Source organism: Scheffersomyces coipomensis (assembly GCF_036884675.1).
Source record: "Scheffersomyces coipomensis strain NRRL Y-17651 chromosome Unknown DFJ63scaffold_4, whole genome shotgun sequence".
NCBI lineage: Eukaryota > Fungi > Ascomycota > Pichiomycetes > Serinales > Debaryomycetaceae > Scheffersomyces > Scheffersomyces coipomensis.
The window spans coordinates 809,343-825,384 of NW_027042895.1; the positions used below are offsets into that span (position 1 = coordinate 809,343).

The following is a 16,042-nucleotide window of genomic DNA, read 5'->3' on the forward strand; positions in this document are numbered from 1 at the left end:
TTTGGTGTATGTATTTATATATGTATATGTTATAGGTAAAATTAACGACATGATAATTAATTACGAGATACTGTACTTGCATCAGGGAAATTTTCAAGTGGTGGTAATACTGGAATTCTAAATGATGAACTTATAAGAGATGATTCCAATCCTAATAATTGTTTATATTTTCTTCTTAATCTTTGTTTTTCTCTAACTTCTGGATCAAGACTTTCTTCATTCACCGATTCAGTAGTTGGTTCACTCTTAACGGTGACTTCATTATCTTCTTGTTCTTCATTATTAGCTTCACGTTCTTCCTCTTCATCCTCTTCATCCTCTTCATCATTATATTTCCTTCCTTCTTCATCCTCATCGTCACGATCATAATCAAACTCAGTTTCAGAAGCTGCAACCGATTGAGAGTTTTCATTAGGAGCCGTTGATCCACGACCATTATTCAATTTTTTAGTTTCTTTTCTTAATAATTGTATATCTTGATCGATTTCATCCCTGGTTAATCCAGTGAAATTATTCAACCTTATCCTCTTTTTCGATGATTGACCACCATTTGAAGCTTGAATCAGTTCAAAATCTTTATTAGCATTCACAATCTTTCTCTTTAATTGGGTTAATTCATATTTATTCTTTTGAATTAATTGATTATCAAGATTAGCATAATTAGTATCACGATTAGCCGCCACTATATCTTTGACATTACTAGTATTGGAAGTATCTACCAATGGAGTAGGAGGTCTACCATAGATGAACCCTTCCTCACTGGGGACTTTCACATCTTGAGGATTTAAAATTGATCGATAATAATGTTTCCATTGTCTTTGAGAAACTTCATTATAATTGACATGATGATATTCTTTATAAAGATTGTTTAATTCATCATAAGTTTGTTGGACTAAGGTTTGCTTCCGTTTAATTAAGTCGTTATAATACAGCTTCCAAATGATAGTTGAATTACCTAATGAATTATCAAGTATTAATTTTGATTGATATCGTTTTTCATTAACAATTGTTTTTAAACTTTGTTTATGAGGCTTAAAGAATTTATCAAATAAATATGGAAATGGTAATTTTGAAGGATCATTTTCATTATTAGTAGTGTTATTGTTGTTATTCGAAGTACCGAGTTTCCCTTTAGTAGGTTTACTATTAGGTGTAGTTGTTATTGAGGTTGATGTTGTAGTTGTTTTATTATCATTATTTTCATTTGGGATATCATTATCATTAATCTTATTGGCAGCAGCATCATTATCAACTTGACCTAAAGTATCATCAAAGGCTAATGGACTTTGTAAGTTTTTAATAATTTCGGCTAATTCTTCTTCATATTCATCAAGAGATTTTAAAATATCTGGTTTATCATCAATTTCCAGCATACTCATAAGAATGACATCTTCAGTATTAGTTTTGATATTATTGATAGTTTCAATTTCGAAATTATAAATCCTCAGCCAATTTCGATCATTGGCAGTAGCTATTTTAATCAGACTATTAATTCTTTCAATCAATTTATTTATTCTTGAAAGTCTCGATGATATATAATTCTTACTAATTAATCTGAATTCTCGAGCAAGTTGGTCTTCAAGATCAGCAAGTTCTTCCACATTCAAATTAGGAATGTTTGTTAAGATGTGACTGAAGAATTCAGCTCCAACATCTATAGTTTCATCTGAAGTTGACATTATTAAATGACTGTGGTGGGTATAATAATTATCGTATAATACAGACCAGCGGGAAGTGAAACGTAGTTTATCAACTCTAACAAATATGGTATTGATAAATCCAACAGTAGTAATACCAGTTATGACACACTTTATGACGTTATGGATATCACTAATATTTCTATTATGACAGATGATAAATTAGGAGTCTAACTTTTAAAATTTGAGGTTATAACTTAATTTGGAACTTTTGGAACACTTTTGCGATAAAAAAAAAAACTGTAAAGAAATTGGATTGGGTCGTGTAAAAGGGTTCAAAAATATCAAAGTCGTTATATGGCACTGTGGTGGTAATGGATGAATGTTGATAGCTATATAGAGTCAAAGTAGGAAATGATGAATGATTAAGTATATCAAGTGATTGGAAGTTAATATTAGCGTAATATGTAACTGTGATTGTTGTATGCTATATGTAATACAAAACAAAAGAACACAGTTATACTTTCCAATGTGGCAACACTATGAATATAAGCATAGTAATTAACATAATCTAGAAACCAAAAATAATTCATAATATATTAGGTATATACATAAATACAAGTTATATTTACTTATAAGACACCACTAACATCATTCTTAACGATCTTCAGCCCATTCATTTTCTCTTCTAATAGCTGCTTCTTCTTCAGCTGTGAAATCATTAGTAATATTAAATACTTTTCTTAATTCTTCAGGTGATTTACCTCTAATCATTTCAGCAACAATTTTACAACCTGAATCTCTTAATGGAGTAATATTCAAGAAATTAGCTGCAAGAATGATTTCATATAACATTTCTTGATCAACTCTAAAAAAGGTTCTATCCCATTCTTCAATTGGAGCTGTCTTTTTAGCATCTTCATCATCTTCATCTGGAAATACAGTGGTTTTATGATGTTCACACCATTCTAAGACTTTAGATAAAACATTAGCTCTAATCGTTGATACTGGAACTTCGAAATCTTCCGTTAATCCATCAGGATTTAAATCTCTAATCATATTTTTAATCGTAACTGATTTTTCAGCTACAACTTGATCCACCTTGAATCTTTCTTCATCAGAAGAAACCATAATAACTTTAGGTTCAGACATGATATCGATGGTTATATATGTATAGATGATATGTATAGATGTACGGGTTGGGTTGGGGGTTGGGTGTTGGGTGTTGTAAATTAGCTATCTTTATTATTAATAAATAATAGCGTCTGCTCTGAGTTTGATTCACGGTAACTATGCAAGATAATAAATCAAAATTAAATCGTGTAACAATGATATAACTTCAGTATGATAAAATATACTCTTTAATCTTAACTAATTTAAGCCAAATTGATTAGACTGTATGAATATGTAATGCTAAAATTGGTTAATTAAAGCTTTAGTGTTGTCAATTATTTTTTTCTTTTTCCTGTTGTTTCCCTGTTTTGGTTCAACTTTCCTCACTCACCCAGCAAAAATCATCACATCATAATATTGAGTGTTGCCAAGATGTAGGGGTTAGGACTAGCTACAGTTGCGGTTAAAGATTTCATATATTGCCTTGATGGGAGTTATATCAAGTGATTATGTTCAAGTATGATGTATATTTATTGGATTATCGATAAAAACTAAGTAAAAGCACGGTATAGTATTGTGTAGTTTGATATAGCATTGCGTGGCGGGGACAAAAGTAGTATAATAATGAAATAACTCTCTATCAATTGTACACCATATCTGATGGTTATCCTATGATGAACCATTCACAACGGTTGAAGTTGAAGTTTGTGATTCCATCCCGTTGACCTGTTCCCTATTGAAAATAGCCTTTAATTGATCTGGACTCTTGCTTTGAATCATTTCAGAAACGAGTTTACATGCCGAATCTCTTAATGGAGGAATATTTAAATAATTAGAAGCAAGAATGATATTAAATAACATTTGTTGATCAACTCTTAAAAACGTTCTATCCCATTCTTCAATTGGAGCTGTCTTTTTAGCATCTTCATCATCTTCATCTGGGAAAACACTATCTTTATGATGTTCACACCATTCTAAAACCCTAGTTAAAGTTACACTATCTACATTTGCCAAGGGGACTTCAATTTCATCTTCTTCATTAAAATCATTAATGACGTTTTTGATAGTAATTGATCTTTCTGCTACTTCTTGATCCACTGGGAATTTGTCATCGTCTGAGCTTATCAAAGTAATTCGAGATTCAGCCATTGTTAATTTGGTAAATTATAGGTATGGCTTTTTAACTTATTGGTTAGTTTCAAGTTATTTATCAATAAAGCTAGATATAAGAAACTAAATATAACTTGATTGTTTAAAAGTAGGTGAAAGAAATAGAATTTTGAAATTTTTAAAATGGTTGATTCTAAATTTAGCTGCAATTTAAAGGATTTTGTTTGTATCGCTAATTTAGACTTTTAAATACGATTAAGGAGATTCATCCTACGATATATATATAATTACATTTAGAAGTACCTATATTTATAATTACTATTCTATATAAGACCGAGATGTAGCTGTAACCAAGTAATACCATTTTATGTAGTCATCATGCATTTTGTTTGCCTTCTTCAACAATTGTAACCTTAGTTTCAGATGTTGGCCTTTCATCAGTTTCAATTGAACTACCAGTACCAAAGAACATTCTTCTTAACGTGGATTCAGATCTAACTCTAATCATATCAGCAACAGTGTTACATGCCATAGATCTTAAAGGACCAATATCTAAGTAATTTGCGGCAACAATGATATCAAATAACATATATTTATCAACTTTAAGGAAATCTCCATCCCAATCTTCAATGGTTTCAAGTTGATCCTTTCTAAAATAATCGTCATCCAGATCCAGGTGAGGAACCCACTTGTATTTGAAATGGGTATCTTTATGATATTTAAACCATTCTAAAACTTTATCTAAAGCTTCACCTTTGACATTTGGTAACGGGATTTCAAAATCTTCAGTGATTCCATCTGGATTTAAAGTTCCAATAAGATTCTTGATGGTGATTGATTTCTCAGCAACGATGTGATCTACTTTGAATTGACGTTCGTCACAACTTACTAAGATAATTTGGGCCGAATTCATCATTTGGTTATGTATCACCTTTCAATTTTAAACTAATTTAACAACCCGTAAAGTGATTAAACTACTGTAAACTCTAAATCCAATTAAAAAATAATCAATTAGAATCAATTTAATATGATCAAATATAAATAGATTGAAATTATAGGAAGAAGAAAGAGATTGTGATTTGAGTTTACTACATTTTTACTGCAATTCATAGAGTTATACTTTTTGTGTGTATTTTCTCACCCCTAATATGGTATCACACTACATAAAACCAAAGTCCATTATAACCAGCTTGATATAACACCAACAAGGGATTATGTATTTTTTATCCAAATCTATTCAAGAACCACATCGACATCTTAATCGTCTTCATCAGCATCTGCTTCTACTTTCATGGAAAAGATTTTTTTCAAGCGTTCAGAAGTTTTACCCTGAACGAAACTTGCACTTAGTTTACAACCCTGTAATTTTAAATAACTAATATCTAAGAAATTTGCACCATCAATAATATGATATAAGGCATTTGGAGGAACTTGAAAATATTCAGTATCCCATGGATCAAGTACTACATTTCTATTACCATCAGACTGGTCACAAGCGTCAGGCTCAGCATGAATGGTATCCCTGTGTTGTTCACACCATTGAAGGATCTTTTTTAAATATTTACCTTTAATATTTGGTAATGGGATTTCAAATTTTTCTAAGGTATCATCTTCCTTTAAAGCTTCAATAAGATTCTTTAACGTTATTGATTTTTCAGCCACTTCTTGATCCACTTGGAATTCAAGTTCATCAGATGAAATCAATGTAATCTTAGATTGTGACATTATTAGTTAATATAGTCTTTAATTGAATAAACTATATCTAATCAGAAAAGAATCAACAATATAGATTTACAATTAAACTAGGCATAATCAAATTATATATATAACTGGTCAAACATTGTTATGCAAATCTATTTGGCCGCAATTTTCTGCAGTAGGGCGCAAAAAAAACTTTGGTATGCTTGATTTAGACTGATTTATGCAGATAGAGTATCTATTATAATTTGGCAACAATAATGTTATTCTGTTTTCTAATTACTAATTAGAAAATAATTGATCGCGAGAGACTTTGATACTGATGACTGGTAAAAAGGATTAAGGTTTATATTTATAGGTATGTAAGACTAAGTAAGTGAGCGACTGAACATAAATGGTCTAAATCTATTCAAAATTCGAATAGATTCCAGCACTAAAATCATCCAATTCTTCAACTTCATTCAAAGTATTAAGATACATATTTCCTGATAAATTATTTCCATTGTTATTACCATCACCATTACCACTCTTATTAAATATACCTTCATTATTAGCAAGATTGTTTATAAATCCTTCAATGTCTTCTTCATTAAGATGTTTAGTAAGATTATCACCATCAAGGTCATAATCATCATTATAGCCAAATTCATTAATATCTCTTAAATTATCATTATCAATCAAAACTCCATTTTGAATTGACAATTGAGCTAAATAACTAGCCAATTTAAATGATTTGGTTTGATTTAACGTATTAATGGTATTTGTATCATCTTTCAAATTACCGGATGAAATCAATAAACTGGTTGAACCATTTCCATGGTTTAAATTTAATGATAAATTGGCAATTAAAGTACTTAACCCATTTAATACTAAATTATTATATAAATTAAAAAAATAAGTATCATTAATCATGATATGACTTGTTTCACTGATTAATTTGGTGAAGTTTGAATCAGGTAAATCCAATTGATTAGTTAAACTTGGATTTGTATTTAAAATGGTTTCAATTAAATCATCATAATTATTAGGAAATAAATTCTTTAAGATATTATCCTTGAAATTGAAATTAATTTGTTTGATTAATTGTTGTAATAATAAATTAAATTGATCAATGGTTAATTCCGTCTTGGGATTTATATTTGAAAAAGTTTCAATCACAATAGGTTCAATATAAGAATTTAAATTTAACCATCCTTTATTCAATAACCACCAACTTAATGATAAATAACTTTGTTCAACAATGTAATTATCATGAGAATTGATGTTGGGATTAGTAGGTTGTTTAACCCCTGCCATTAAAATAGCTGATTCTAAATATGATCTTCTAGCAAGAATATTCAATTGTAATCTTGTAACTAATAATAAACCAGAAATTGAATAAATTAAAGTTAAGGTTCTAGTAATAGTTTGAATCTTCAATATATTCCATAATTCAACTTTTGATTTATTTAAATAAACGTTCAATTTAGATTGATTATTAGAATTATTATTATCTAATAGATTTAAATTATCAGCCGTCAATTCGGAATTGATGGTACTATTAGGATTATTTGGACCTGAAGATGATTGAACTTGTTGCTGTTGTTGAGGTAAGGGGTTATTCTTCTTCAATCTCAAAGCTTGAGTGATCAACTCAACTGGTAAATGTTCAATAATAGGTGATGTTAATACCGGCAACAACGCCAATATAGTATAATAACAATCTTGTTGGGTTTGAATGAATCGTTGTTTGATTTGTTGTTTGAAGATCAACTCTTGCCTCAATGCATTTTGATAATCTCTGAATTTCTTAATTATAAATTGATTAACCAAATAATATGCGGAAATAGTTAAAGTAGTAGTAATAATTATCTTCCTCTTATGACGATTAAAGAACGATGCTAAAGATGAAAAGATAGCCATGATGAAACGATATCTGAATTAACTAATGATGATCAATCGAGTGAATGGATGGATGTAATGTATTTAGAATCTATCTATAAATCTATGAATTGAAAATTTGAATTGGATCAATATTAAATCTAGTGTGATATCTCCATAAATCCATTTTAAAAAGCTGTGATAGTTTTAAAATCTATCAATCAATTGTTGATTTCATATGAGGTCGTGTGTGGTGTAACTATTTATTGTTAATCCCAGTTGCTACTCATGCCGAGGTGGTAATTAAAAAATAGTGGAGAAATGGTCAGGTGATGTATAACATGTGAGAAGTCATGTGAGCTCAAAAGCGCAAAAACTTTTGTATCTGTATAATCATTCCCCTGTTAGACCTAATTATAATCAATGATTAATTTGAAAAATTTTGGAAAAGAAAACATTCTAAATATAAAAATTATAAAGATAATCTCATCGCAAAGTATTCTCTTTCACATGATGAGATACAAGATATATAATATTCTTTCTACTTTCGAAACTAGATCAATGAATCGTAACGTATAACCTTGCATCTTCATTGTTAGATAGGTTAGTAAATCACTGAGATCCTATGATATAGTCATCATTCAATTATTTGCTTTTCTGGGAATGTACATCACACTGATATCCCCCTTGTTTAACAACTATCAATAATAGGGGCAATGAAAACGAAACATGAGATAGATATTATTAATCTAAGCTTTCAATTGTGCCGCCCGATTTGGAGGCGGCAATAATCAATTTTATTAATTTCCGCTAGGAGTTGTAGAAAGAATTCCATTGCTCATAATAAAGAACAATGTTGTAACTTAAAAATAAATTTAAAAACGAACTTTGGTACACTAAACCGCTCGAGCCGCATGAACTAACTGATTTAACATTGTTAAGTCATACCATCGTATGGCTACAATTAAACGTAATCAAGAGCCCATGAGTTTATTACTATAAGGTTATGGGGCCGGTCAGGAACATACCGTGATAGCCGTCTTTGTTATTTAGTGAATAACTAGTAGAGTAAGAATATTATTATATTAGATAAATTAAAGCCCTTATTTTTCTTTTCCTACTACTATACAACCATTTTCAGAAGCATTAATCGCCAAGACAAGCTTTTATAGTCCACAATTTAATAATAATGCTCATTAATTAGAGAGAAGGAAAACGTTTTGTATTGTTAATATAACTTCATGGGATGGAGGATTAATCAAATATAAAGGGTGAAAAATTATGAAAGGAAACAAACAACCATTACAGAAAAACAAATACCAAGAAAAAAATTGGTTCACTTTTATTTCAGTTAAACATGTCACAGAGGAAGCAAATGGGATTTCATTTTTAAGCTTTTTTTGTATTATTGAGGTTCCAAATGCAAGTTTTAACATGGTTAACCAATTTCAATAGAGTTAAGGATTGAATGTAAATAGTAACAATGAAACTCAGGATTGTGTTCGTATACGATGGATAAATATACTACGCAACATTTACTACAAAGATTAATCGTAATTATTACAAAATTGGTTGTTTATATTCCAAATTTGATACCTTATGGTTTTAACTATCGCTTATATCTTGAAAACATCACTTTGGTAGATGTTACCCCCCGTTTTTCATTCATTACTCCATTATGGTTATTGTTTGATATTTTTTGCTTTTTGATTTTTAGCTTTCAATTCTCGTACTATATTGTTTTAGCTTCACCATGTTACCACTGTCTGATAATGTAGGGTAGTCTATAATAATAATAATATTAGATTTTAAAAATAATTTCATATTATCTTTTAATAATTCTTGATTGTTAATTTATGTTTCGTTCCTCTATAAGAGAAACAATTACATAGAAATGCTAAATAGTAAATGCTACCGAAACCCAATGTTATAGCAAATAAGAAATTAAAAATTGTACATAGAGCTTAAAACATATAAGAAGGTGACAGAGAGAAGAAAAGGTAGGAAGCTTAAAATAAAAGTGCAGGCATAGGGAAGGATAGGGATGGAAGGAAGGGAAAGGACTTCATAGCCAAGAATTTATTTATAACCCACCTCTAAAATACCCCTATATTACATTTCTTAAGTTTAACTAACCGTAATAGTAGAATTTTAAGAACAGACCGCTTTGGAAATGTCTAAATAATTTCAAGCTTCATTCCGTCTGTATCTATAACTACATCTATATCTTGGTTGCGAAATGAAAGTACCCTCGATCGATAAACGAAAAATAAAATATTATCAAATTAGATGGTTGATTAATACTTTCTAAGCCAAGTTATATAATCAAACCAAAACAAATAATTAGTTGAATCAGAAAAACCCAAAAGTATAGATATCAGATGGTAATTGCCCTACAAATAAATTTTAGTACTGTACTTTAAATTACGTGCATAGATGGTGAGAAGAGACTGTAAAAAAAAACGTGGGTGTTAAAAGCCAAAACTTTTTTTATGGTCTCTATGCAGGTCCCCCAATTCCTGCACAATGACAGGGAAAGAAAATATTATTGTTGCAATTTTAGTTAATCAAAAGACTTTATTTTACATCATTAAGAAGCCGTTTCAATAAATGTAGGTTAAAAGTTTTTTGTAATAAACCCATTCCAATTATAATTTTTCATCCGTAATTTGTTAATGTTATTTTAATTATTATTTTGTGCCATGGTCTCCGATTTTGTATAAAATAATTACCCACCATGCCTATGTCCCAAAAATATGTTGATATGCCAATATTTCCATATTCTTGAAAAACATTATAAATACTAATACATTTCCCTTTAACTTTTAGCTTTTATTCTCTTTACTTTTCTTTTCTTTTCTTTTCTTTTCTTTTCTTTTCTTTTCTTTTCTCTTTTCTTATTTTATTTAATTCTTCTTCTTCATCCTATTGAATCAAACATCTTCATATATAAAAAGACCCCCATTAAAGATGCAATTCACTCAATACATTGCCTTGTTATTCTTGGCAGCAGTCACTCTCGCTAAAAACATTCTTTTAACTAATGATGATTCTTGGGTTGCTACCAACATTAGAGCCACCTACTATAAGTTAAAAGAAGCTGGTCATGAAGTTTGGTTAGTTGCTCCTGTTTCTCAAAGATCTGGTTGGGGTGGTCGTTTTGATGTTCCAACTTCTCCAACTTTACAAACTGATGGTGAATTAGGTTATGTTAAAGCCGGTGCTCCATCTTGGGGTCATGAAGATTTTGATGATCACATTTGGTATTTCAATGGTACTCCAGCTTCATCTGTTGCTTTCGCTTTACAATATGTTTTCCCAGTTTACTTCAATTTAAGTGATTTCACTCCAGATTTCGTTGTTTCTGGTCCAAATGAAGGTACTAACTTAGGTAGTTTCTATACTTTATCAGGTACTATGGGTGCTACTTACAACTCAGTTTACAGAAACCTTCCAGCTATTGCTTTCTCTGGTTCTAACTCCAACAACTCCTTATATACTGATTTCTTAGACCTTTCTGATCCATTAGAACCATCAACTATCTATGCTGGATTAGTTGTTGATATTGTCAATACTATTTTCGAAGCTCAAGGTGATAATGAAAGAGCTTTACCATTAGGTGTTGGTTACAATGTTAATTTCCCAGCTGTTGGTTATCAAAATGAAAGTTGTACTGCTCCAGAATGGGTTTCTACTAGATTCAGTGGTTTAAATGCTGCTGGTGCTGATATGGTTTATAATGCTACCAGTGATTCCTTCGTTTGGACTCAACACACTTGGGAAGCTTTAACTGCTTGTTACAATGGTAATTGTGCTTTACCATCAGAAACGTATATCAATTCCCTTAAGAACTGTCAAACTACTGTTTCAGTTTTCTCCATTGATTACAGTGCCAATGCTGATTTAACTGCTCAATCTAATGCTTTATTAGCTCCAATCTTCAGCAAATAAATTAATTAGTCTGATGTATTATTAGCAGAAGTCTAAAAAAGAAAAGTTTAAATTTCAAACCTAACTTACATTATTGTTTTTTTTTTAATTTGTTGTGTCTATAAAAGAGCCAAAAAAAATCTGTTATCCTAAAAGCTTCACTTAATCCTAAAAAAGAAAAAAATACTTTGCCTTTGCCGTTACCAAATGCTTTTTTTACTTCTTCAAAACGTTACCCTTTTACCCAAGTTTCCTTTAAACTTCTAGTTCTGATTTGAATTATAATTCTATATATATACTTTCAATCAAATAAAGCTTTTATTCACTTATTATATTGTCTTATTCGTAATTTTTGCGTTTTCCGCATTAGGAAAGTGTTCCAATTTGTTCTTTTGGTGGTGGTGGCTTCTACAAAAATAAATCTAACCAGTAAAAAAAAAAAAAAAAAAAAGAATGATAATCAGATATTTTGATGCCTGCATATAAAAGATTACAAATTAAAGTCAATGGAGACATTGAATCCGGACGCGTATGTACAGGAAATGGGGAGAAGAAATAAATGTCTGATGATGATAATATTAATATTATCTTCGATGAAGATTCAAAACAGGAAATCAACTACTATAGGTAGAGATAAATTGATATAAGCCTTTTTCAATGCAACGTTTTATAAATTAATTTAATTGAAAAGTATTATTTCGTTCTAGAAAAAGGATATATTGTAACCATAATTAAACGAGGAATTCCTTTTATTGCTATTGCAGTATCAAATCGTTACTCATAGCAAATAAACGAGACAAACAAATGTACTGATCTGTAAGAGAATGCTAGCACTTAAAATCCTGTAACTATCCTAACTATAATCGAAATTAAATATATTCTCCACCCCTTTTAAATAGTAATTTTAGCAACTTAACTGAAATTCACTCGTGTGTCCCCCGTCTTTTTTTTTTTTTTTTTCTTTCAACTCGCATCCTAAAACAGAAATATACGACAGACCCAGACAGACAATAAATTTATTTATATAATTTAGTCGGGATCCTGAGTTTCTAAACTCTTTTTTAAAACAATCATTTACCAATCGTCTAGATCTATTGAAGTTGATTAGACACGGTTAACCCCTTGCATAGACTAAACGTGACATTCATCGTTTAATTATTAAGGTCTCCGTCATTCTAAATACCAGCATTTTATTTTTCACTACTTGTCATCGTATAGGGGGACTAAAAAAGGCTAATTAATCCGTTTTGTTTCAATTCATATCAGGTTGGTTTTATTTTCTTTCAATTATCTTGGTTAATAGGGTAGGTGGTACTTCATAGCATAGTCATTAAATGGTTCAATTAAAACGAAAGCATTTAAGTATTCATCATCACAGTAAAAAGGAGCGTGAGCTGGACTCATCAATTCCGAAAGTGTCTCCTAATGATACTTCAGTAATATCCTTACCTGTGATCAATTCAGTGCATAGTAGTAAACCAAGAAAGAGATCAAATTCAACTGATCCCAACAATCTCGGTAAAGGTGCCAGTATAATTGCCAATGGTGGTGTATATTCTAATTCAAATAATAGTAATACCGTCGTAAATCGGTCAAGATCAAATTCATTAAAGGCAAATACGGGTAATCTTACTATCACAGCTTCAAATCCAAGACAACCTGTACCCAATCGAAGTTCAACTTCTCCAAATATTCTGACCTCCACTTCCAAAACTGATGGTATCAATGATCCTCCAATTAAAGAAGTTCAACCAGAATTACCTCAATCAAGATCAACTGGTTTCATATCCTCCATAATGTCCGTGGCTCAAGGCGTAGTGGCTGCTTATGAAGGTAATCCTGAAGAAAAAGATAAACAATCAAAATCTAAAACTTCACCATCAAGAATCAGTGGTGAACATATAAGACCAATATCATCCAATAGTTCAAGTAAAAAAGATCATTCATTCTCATCAAAATTGGATTTTTTACTTAAACCAGCTAAATTCAGTTCAAAATCTTCTATTGAAGATGATCATAGAAGTGAAACTCCTAAAGTTGTCATAAATGATAATGTCGAACCGGAAATCAATAACATACATAATAGACCTGATTCTCCTTCAGATTTCGTTCCAACTTCGAATGTTCATTTTAGTTCTATTCGTGAGTCACCCATAAATACATTAGGAAGTGGCGATTTAGATTTATCTGCATTCGAAGTCAATAATAATCCAAAACCTAGTCAAGACTCCAATCTTGAAACTAAGCCGGGTGTACGTACAAGATCTGAATCAAGATCAAGAGCATTAACTTTACCTTTAACTCCAAGTCATTCAAGTGATAATCTTCATGATTTGAAAAGAGCTTTAAGTCCTGATATCGTCAATCGTCAATTGCCCGTTAATAATCAGTTGACCACTGCTGGAACTTCAGAGAATAAGAAGATACGTCGAAAATCTTTCAACACTAGTGCTGTTAATAACGGAACTGTGACAAGCAGTACCCCTCAATCATCGTTTATTAATAGTAATGATTTAGTGAAATTGAGAAGTGGGACAGAATCAAGAGTCAGAAGTGATAGTGAAGACTATGATTCAGATGATGATGAAGACACTCAACCTAATGGAGCTCTTAGTGTTAATGGAACTGATGTTGCATCTGATGGAGAAGATTTAGATCAAATTATCGATTATACCAATTTGAAATATGCATCCAATAAGCGGAATAAAGATTTCCATCAGATTTTCAAACGATTACCGGCTACAGATCCATTAATTGATGATTTCAGTTGCGCATTATCGAAAGATATTTTAGTGCAGGGAAGAATGTATCTTAGTAGTCATTATATTTGTTTCAATTCTAATATTTTAGGTTGGGTTACCAATCTAGTGATACCGTTACAAGAAGTGATTCAAATTGAAAAGAAATCTACGGCAGTGTTATTTAAAAATGGGATGATTATAAGAACTTTACATCATAAACATACTTTTGCAACATTTTTAAGTCGTGATTCAACGTTTAATTTAATCACTACTGTGTGGCATAAAGTGTTATTAGAGAATTCTGATATCGATCCTTCTAAATTATTTAAAGTTGGTAGAGGAAGAAATGGATCTAAGACTTCTTTAACATCAAGATCATTTGGTGATGAAGATTCAAATGATATCTCAGATGAGGAAGGGTCAAGTAATATCGATGGCATATTAAGTAGTCTGGAGCATGATGAGAATTTTATAGATGATGATGATGATGATGATGATGTGGATATTGAAAGTGATAGTGATATATCATTGAATAGTGATACAAAGGATAAAGCAGAAACATCAAAGGATATTGCTGATAGTTCAGGTAAGGAAGATGAGAAACGATCAAGTAGTGAAGAAGCCACATCGACACCTGCAACTGCAGCCGGTAATGATAGTGGGAATGGTTTTAAAGGACTTCCACTTGTTGGTCCATTGGCCCATGGTCCAACTGAAAACGGTTATGCAAAACAACCTAATGATACATTTATTAGTGATGAAATTTTAAAGGCTCCAGTAGGAGTAGTGTTTTTATTATTATTTGGAGGTGAAACATCACATTTTATAAAGATTTTAAAGGCTCAAAAGAATTTTGATATTGAAGAATCCAATATCACTGAAATCTCCACCAAGTCAAAGGAAAGACATTATACTTATATCAAACCATTATCAGGTCCTATTGGTCCTAAACAAACAAAATGTATAATTGAAGATAAGTTGGTTGATTTCCAGCCCGAAAAGTGTATCTTGGTCGAACAAACCACTCAAACCCCTGATGTTCCTAGTGGTAGTTCATTCAAGGTCAAAACTAAAATATTCCTTAGTTGGGCTGATCACAATTATACTCGATTATATGTGATCACTACTGTTGAATGGAGTGCTAAATCTTGGATTAAAGGGGCTATTGAAAAGGGAAGTATTGATGGTCAAAAGGATTCTATGAAAGTTATGCTTGAATATTTAAATGATGTTATTCTGACTGGAGCAAGTGCTAAAGCTAAGCCATCTAAGAGTAAGAAGAAATCAAGAAGTAGAAAGAATACTATTGTTAAACAACCATCATTTGAAAAACCAATTGAAGTTAAGCCTATTGATAAGACTGCTTGGGAACAACTTAATGATTTCATAGAATCATTAGGGAAGTTAGTTCCTATACCTTATTTATCCAGTATGATATCAGGGTATATTGTATTTGTGGTTGGATTTATAATCTTCTCCAATATTTTCAATACATTAACGCATAGAACTAATACCAATGTTCAAATCATTGGTGATGATAAGTTGATTTCACGGATTAAGATCAATAATAATAAATATTTGGTTATACCTACCGTTGAAACCACCCTTAAAGATCAAAAATTGAAGATGGATAATGAAGTTGAATTATGGACATGGTTGAATAAAGTGAGTAAGAATGAGATTAAAATAAGTGGAATAGGGAACGAATCATTTGATGAAGATAAAGGACAGGCTAGTAGTTCTAAATCTAAGAGATCGGTAAATCTGAAATATTCAGATCAAGAAATAGAAGAGATTATAAGATTAACTCAATTGAAATTGGATCAATTATCGCAAAGATTCCAAGCTCAATTGATATGAGGGTAACATCAAAATTTATGCAACAAAAACAAAAACAAAAACAGGTAAATTTCTGAATTTTATATACATCTATATAGTTATGATATATAATCA

At 30.8% G+C, this 16,042-nt stretch overlaps 8 protein-coding genes across 8 annotated transcripts; 2 read left to right on the forward strand and 6 right to left on the reverse strand. All coding sequences in view use genetic code 12, as the record gives it.

Moving 5' to 3' along the window:
- Positions 1-56: 56 nt before the first annotated feature.
- Positions 57-1,679, reverse strand: DFJ63DRAFT_335683 (uncharacterized protein; the record flags this gene model as incomplete). Its single annotated transcript, XM_064908245.1, has 1 exon — positions 57-1,679. The coding sequence occupies one exon, from the start codon at positions 1,677-1,679 to the stop codon at positions 57-59; it is 1,623 nt and encodes a 540-aa protein (XP_064761705.1).
- A 205-nt stretch (positions 1,680-1,884) lies between these two features.
- DFJ63DRAFT_153120 (Skp1 subunit D of kinetochore protein complex CBF3) lies at positions 1,885-3,104 on the reverse strand. Its single transcript, XM_064903580.1, has one exon. It carries the CDS (start codon positions 2,787-2,789, stop codon positions 2,295-2,297), a length of 495 nt encoding a protein of 164 aa, XP_064761706.1. The 5' UTR covers positions 2,790-3,104; the 3' UTR covers positions 1,885-2,294.
- Positions 3,105-4,159, reverse strand: DFJ63DRAFT_153119 (SKP1 family protein). Its single transcript, XM_064903579.1, has one exon. The coding sequence runs from the start codon at positions 3,897-3,899 to the stop codon at positions 3,420-3,422; it is 480 nt and encodes a 159-aa protein (XP_064761707.1). The 5' UTR covers positions 3,900-4,159; the 3' UTR covers positions 3,105-3,419.
- A 77-nt stretch (positions 4,160-4,236) lies between these two features.
- DFJ63DRAFT_313497 (SKP1 family protein) lies at positions 4,237-4,773 on the reverse strand (the record flags this gene model as incomplete). The annotated part of the gene is made up of 1 exon (XM_064906183.1): positions 4,237-4,773. The coding sequence occupies one exon, from the start codon at positions 4,771-4,773 to the stop codon at positions 4,237-4,239; it is 537 nt and encodes a 178-aa protein (XP_064761708.1).
- A 173-nt stretch (positions 4,774-4,946) lies between these two features.
- Positions 4,947-5,774, reverse strand: DFJ63DRAFT_153117 (Skp1 family, tetramerization domain-containing protein). Its single transcript, XM_064903578.1, has one exon. It carries the CDS (start codon positions 5,583-5,585, stop codon positions 5,118-5,120), a length of 468 nt encoding a protein of 155 aa, XP_064761709.1. The 5' UTR covers positions 5,586-5,774; the 3' UTR covers positions 4,947-5,117.
- Positions 5,775-5,963: 189 nt separating this feature from the next.
- PEX3 (Pex3p) lies at positions 5,964-7,460 on the reverse strand (the record flags this gene model as incomplete). The annotated part of the gene is made up of 1 exon (XM_064908246.1): positions 5,964-7,460. The coding sequence occupies one exon, from the start codon at positions 7,458-7,460 to the stop codon at positions 5,964-5,966; it is 1,497 nt and encodes a 498-aa protein (XP_064761710.1).
- Positions 7,461-10,388: 2,928 nt separating this feature from the next.
- PHO100 (Pho100p) lies at positions 10,389-11,369 on the forward strand (the record flags this gene model as incomplete). Its single annotated transcript, XM_064908247.1, has 1 exon — positions 10,389-11,369. One exon carries the CDS (start codon positions 10,389-10,391, stop codon positions 11,367-11,369), a length of 981 nt encoding a protein of 326 aa, XP_064761711.1.
- A 1,775-nt stretch (positions 11,370-13,144) lies between these two features.
- Positions 13,145-15,949, forward strand: DFJ63DRAFT_287900 (uncharacterized protein; the record flags this gene model as incomplete). The annotated part of the gene is made up of 3 exons (XM_064905103.1): positions 13,145-13,568; positions 13,632-13,826; positions 13,896-15,949. The coding sequence occupies 3 exons, from the start codon at positions 13,145-13,147 to the stop codon at positions 15,947-15,949; spliced, it is 2,673 nt and encodes an 890-aa protein (XP_064761712.1).
- Positions 15,950-16,042: the final 93 nt, after the last annotated feature.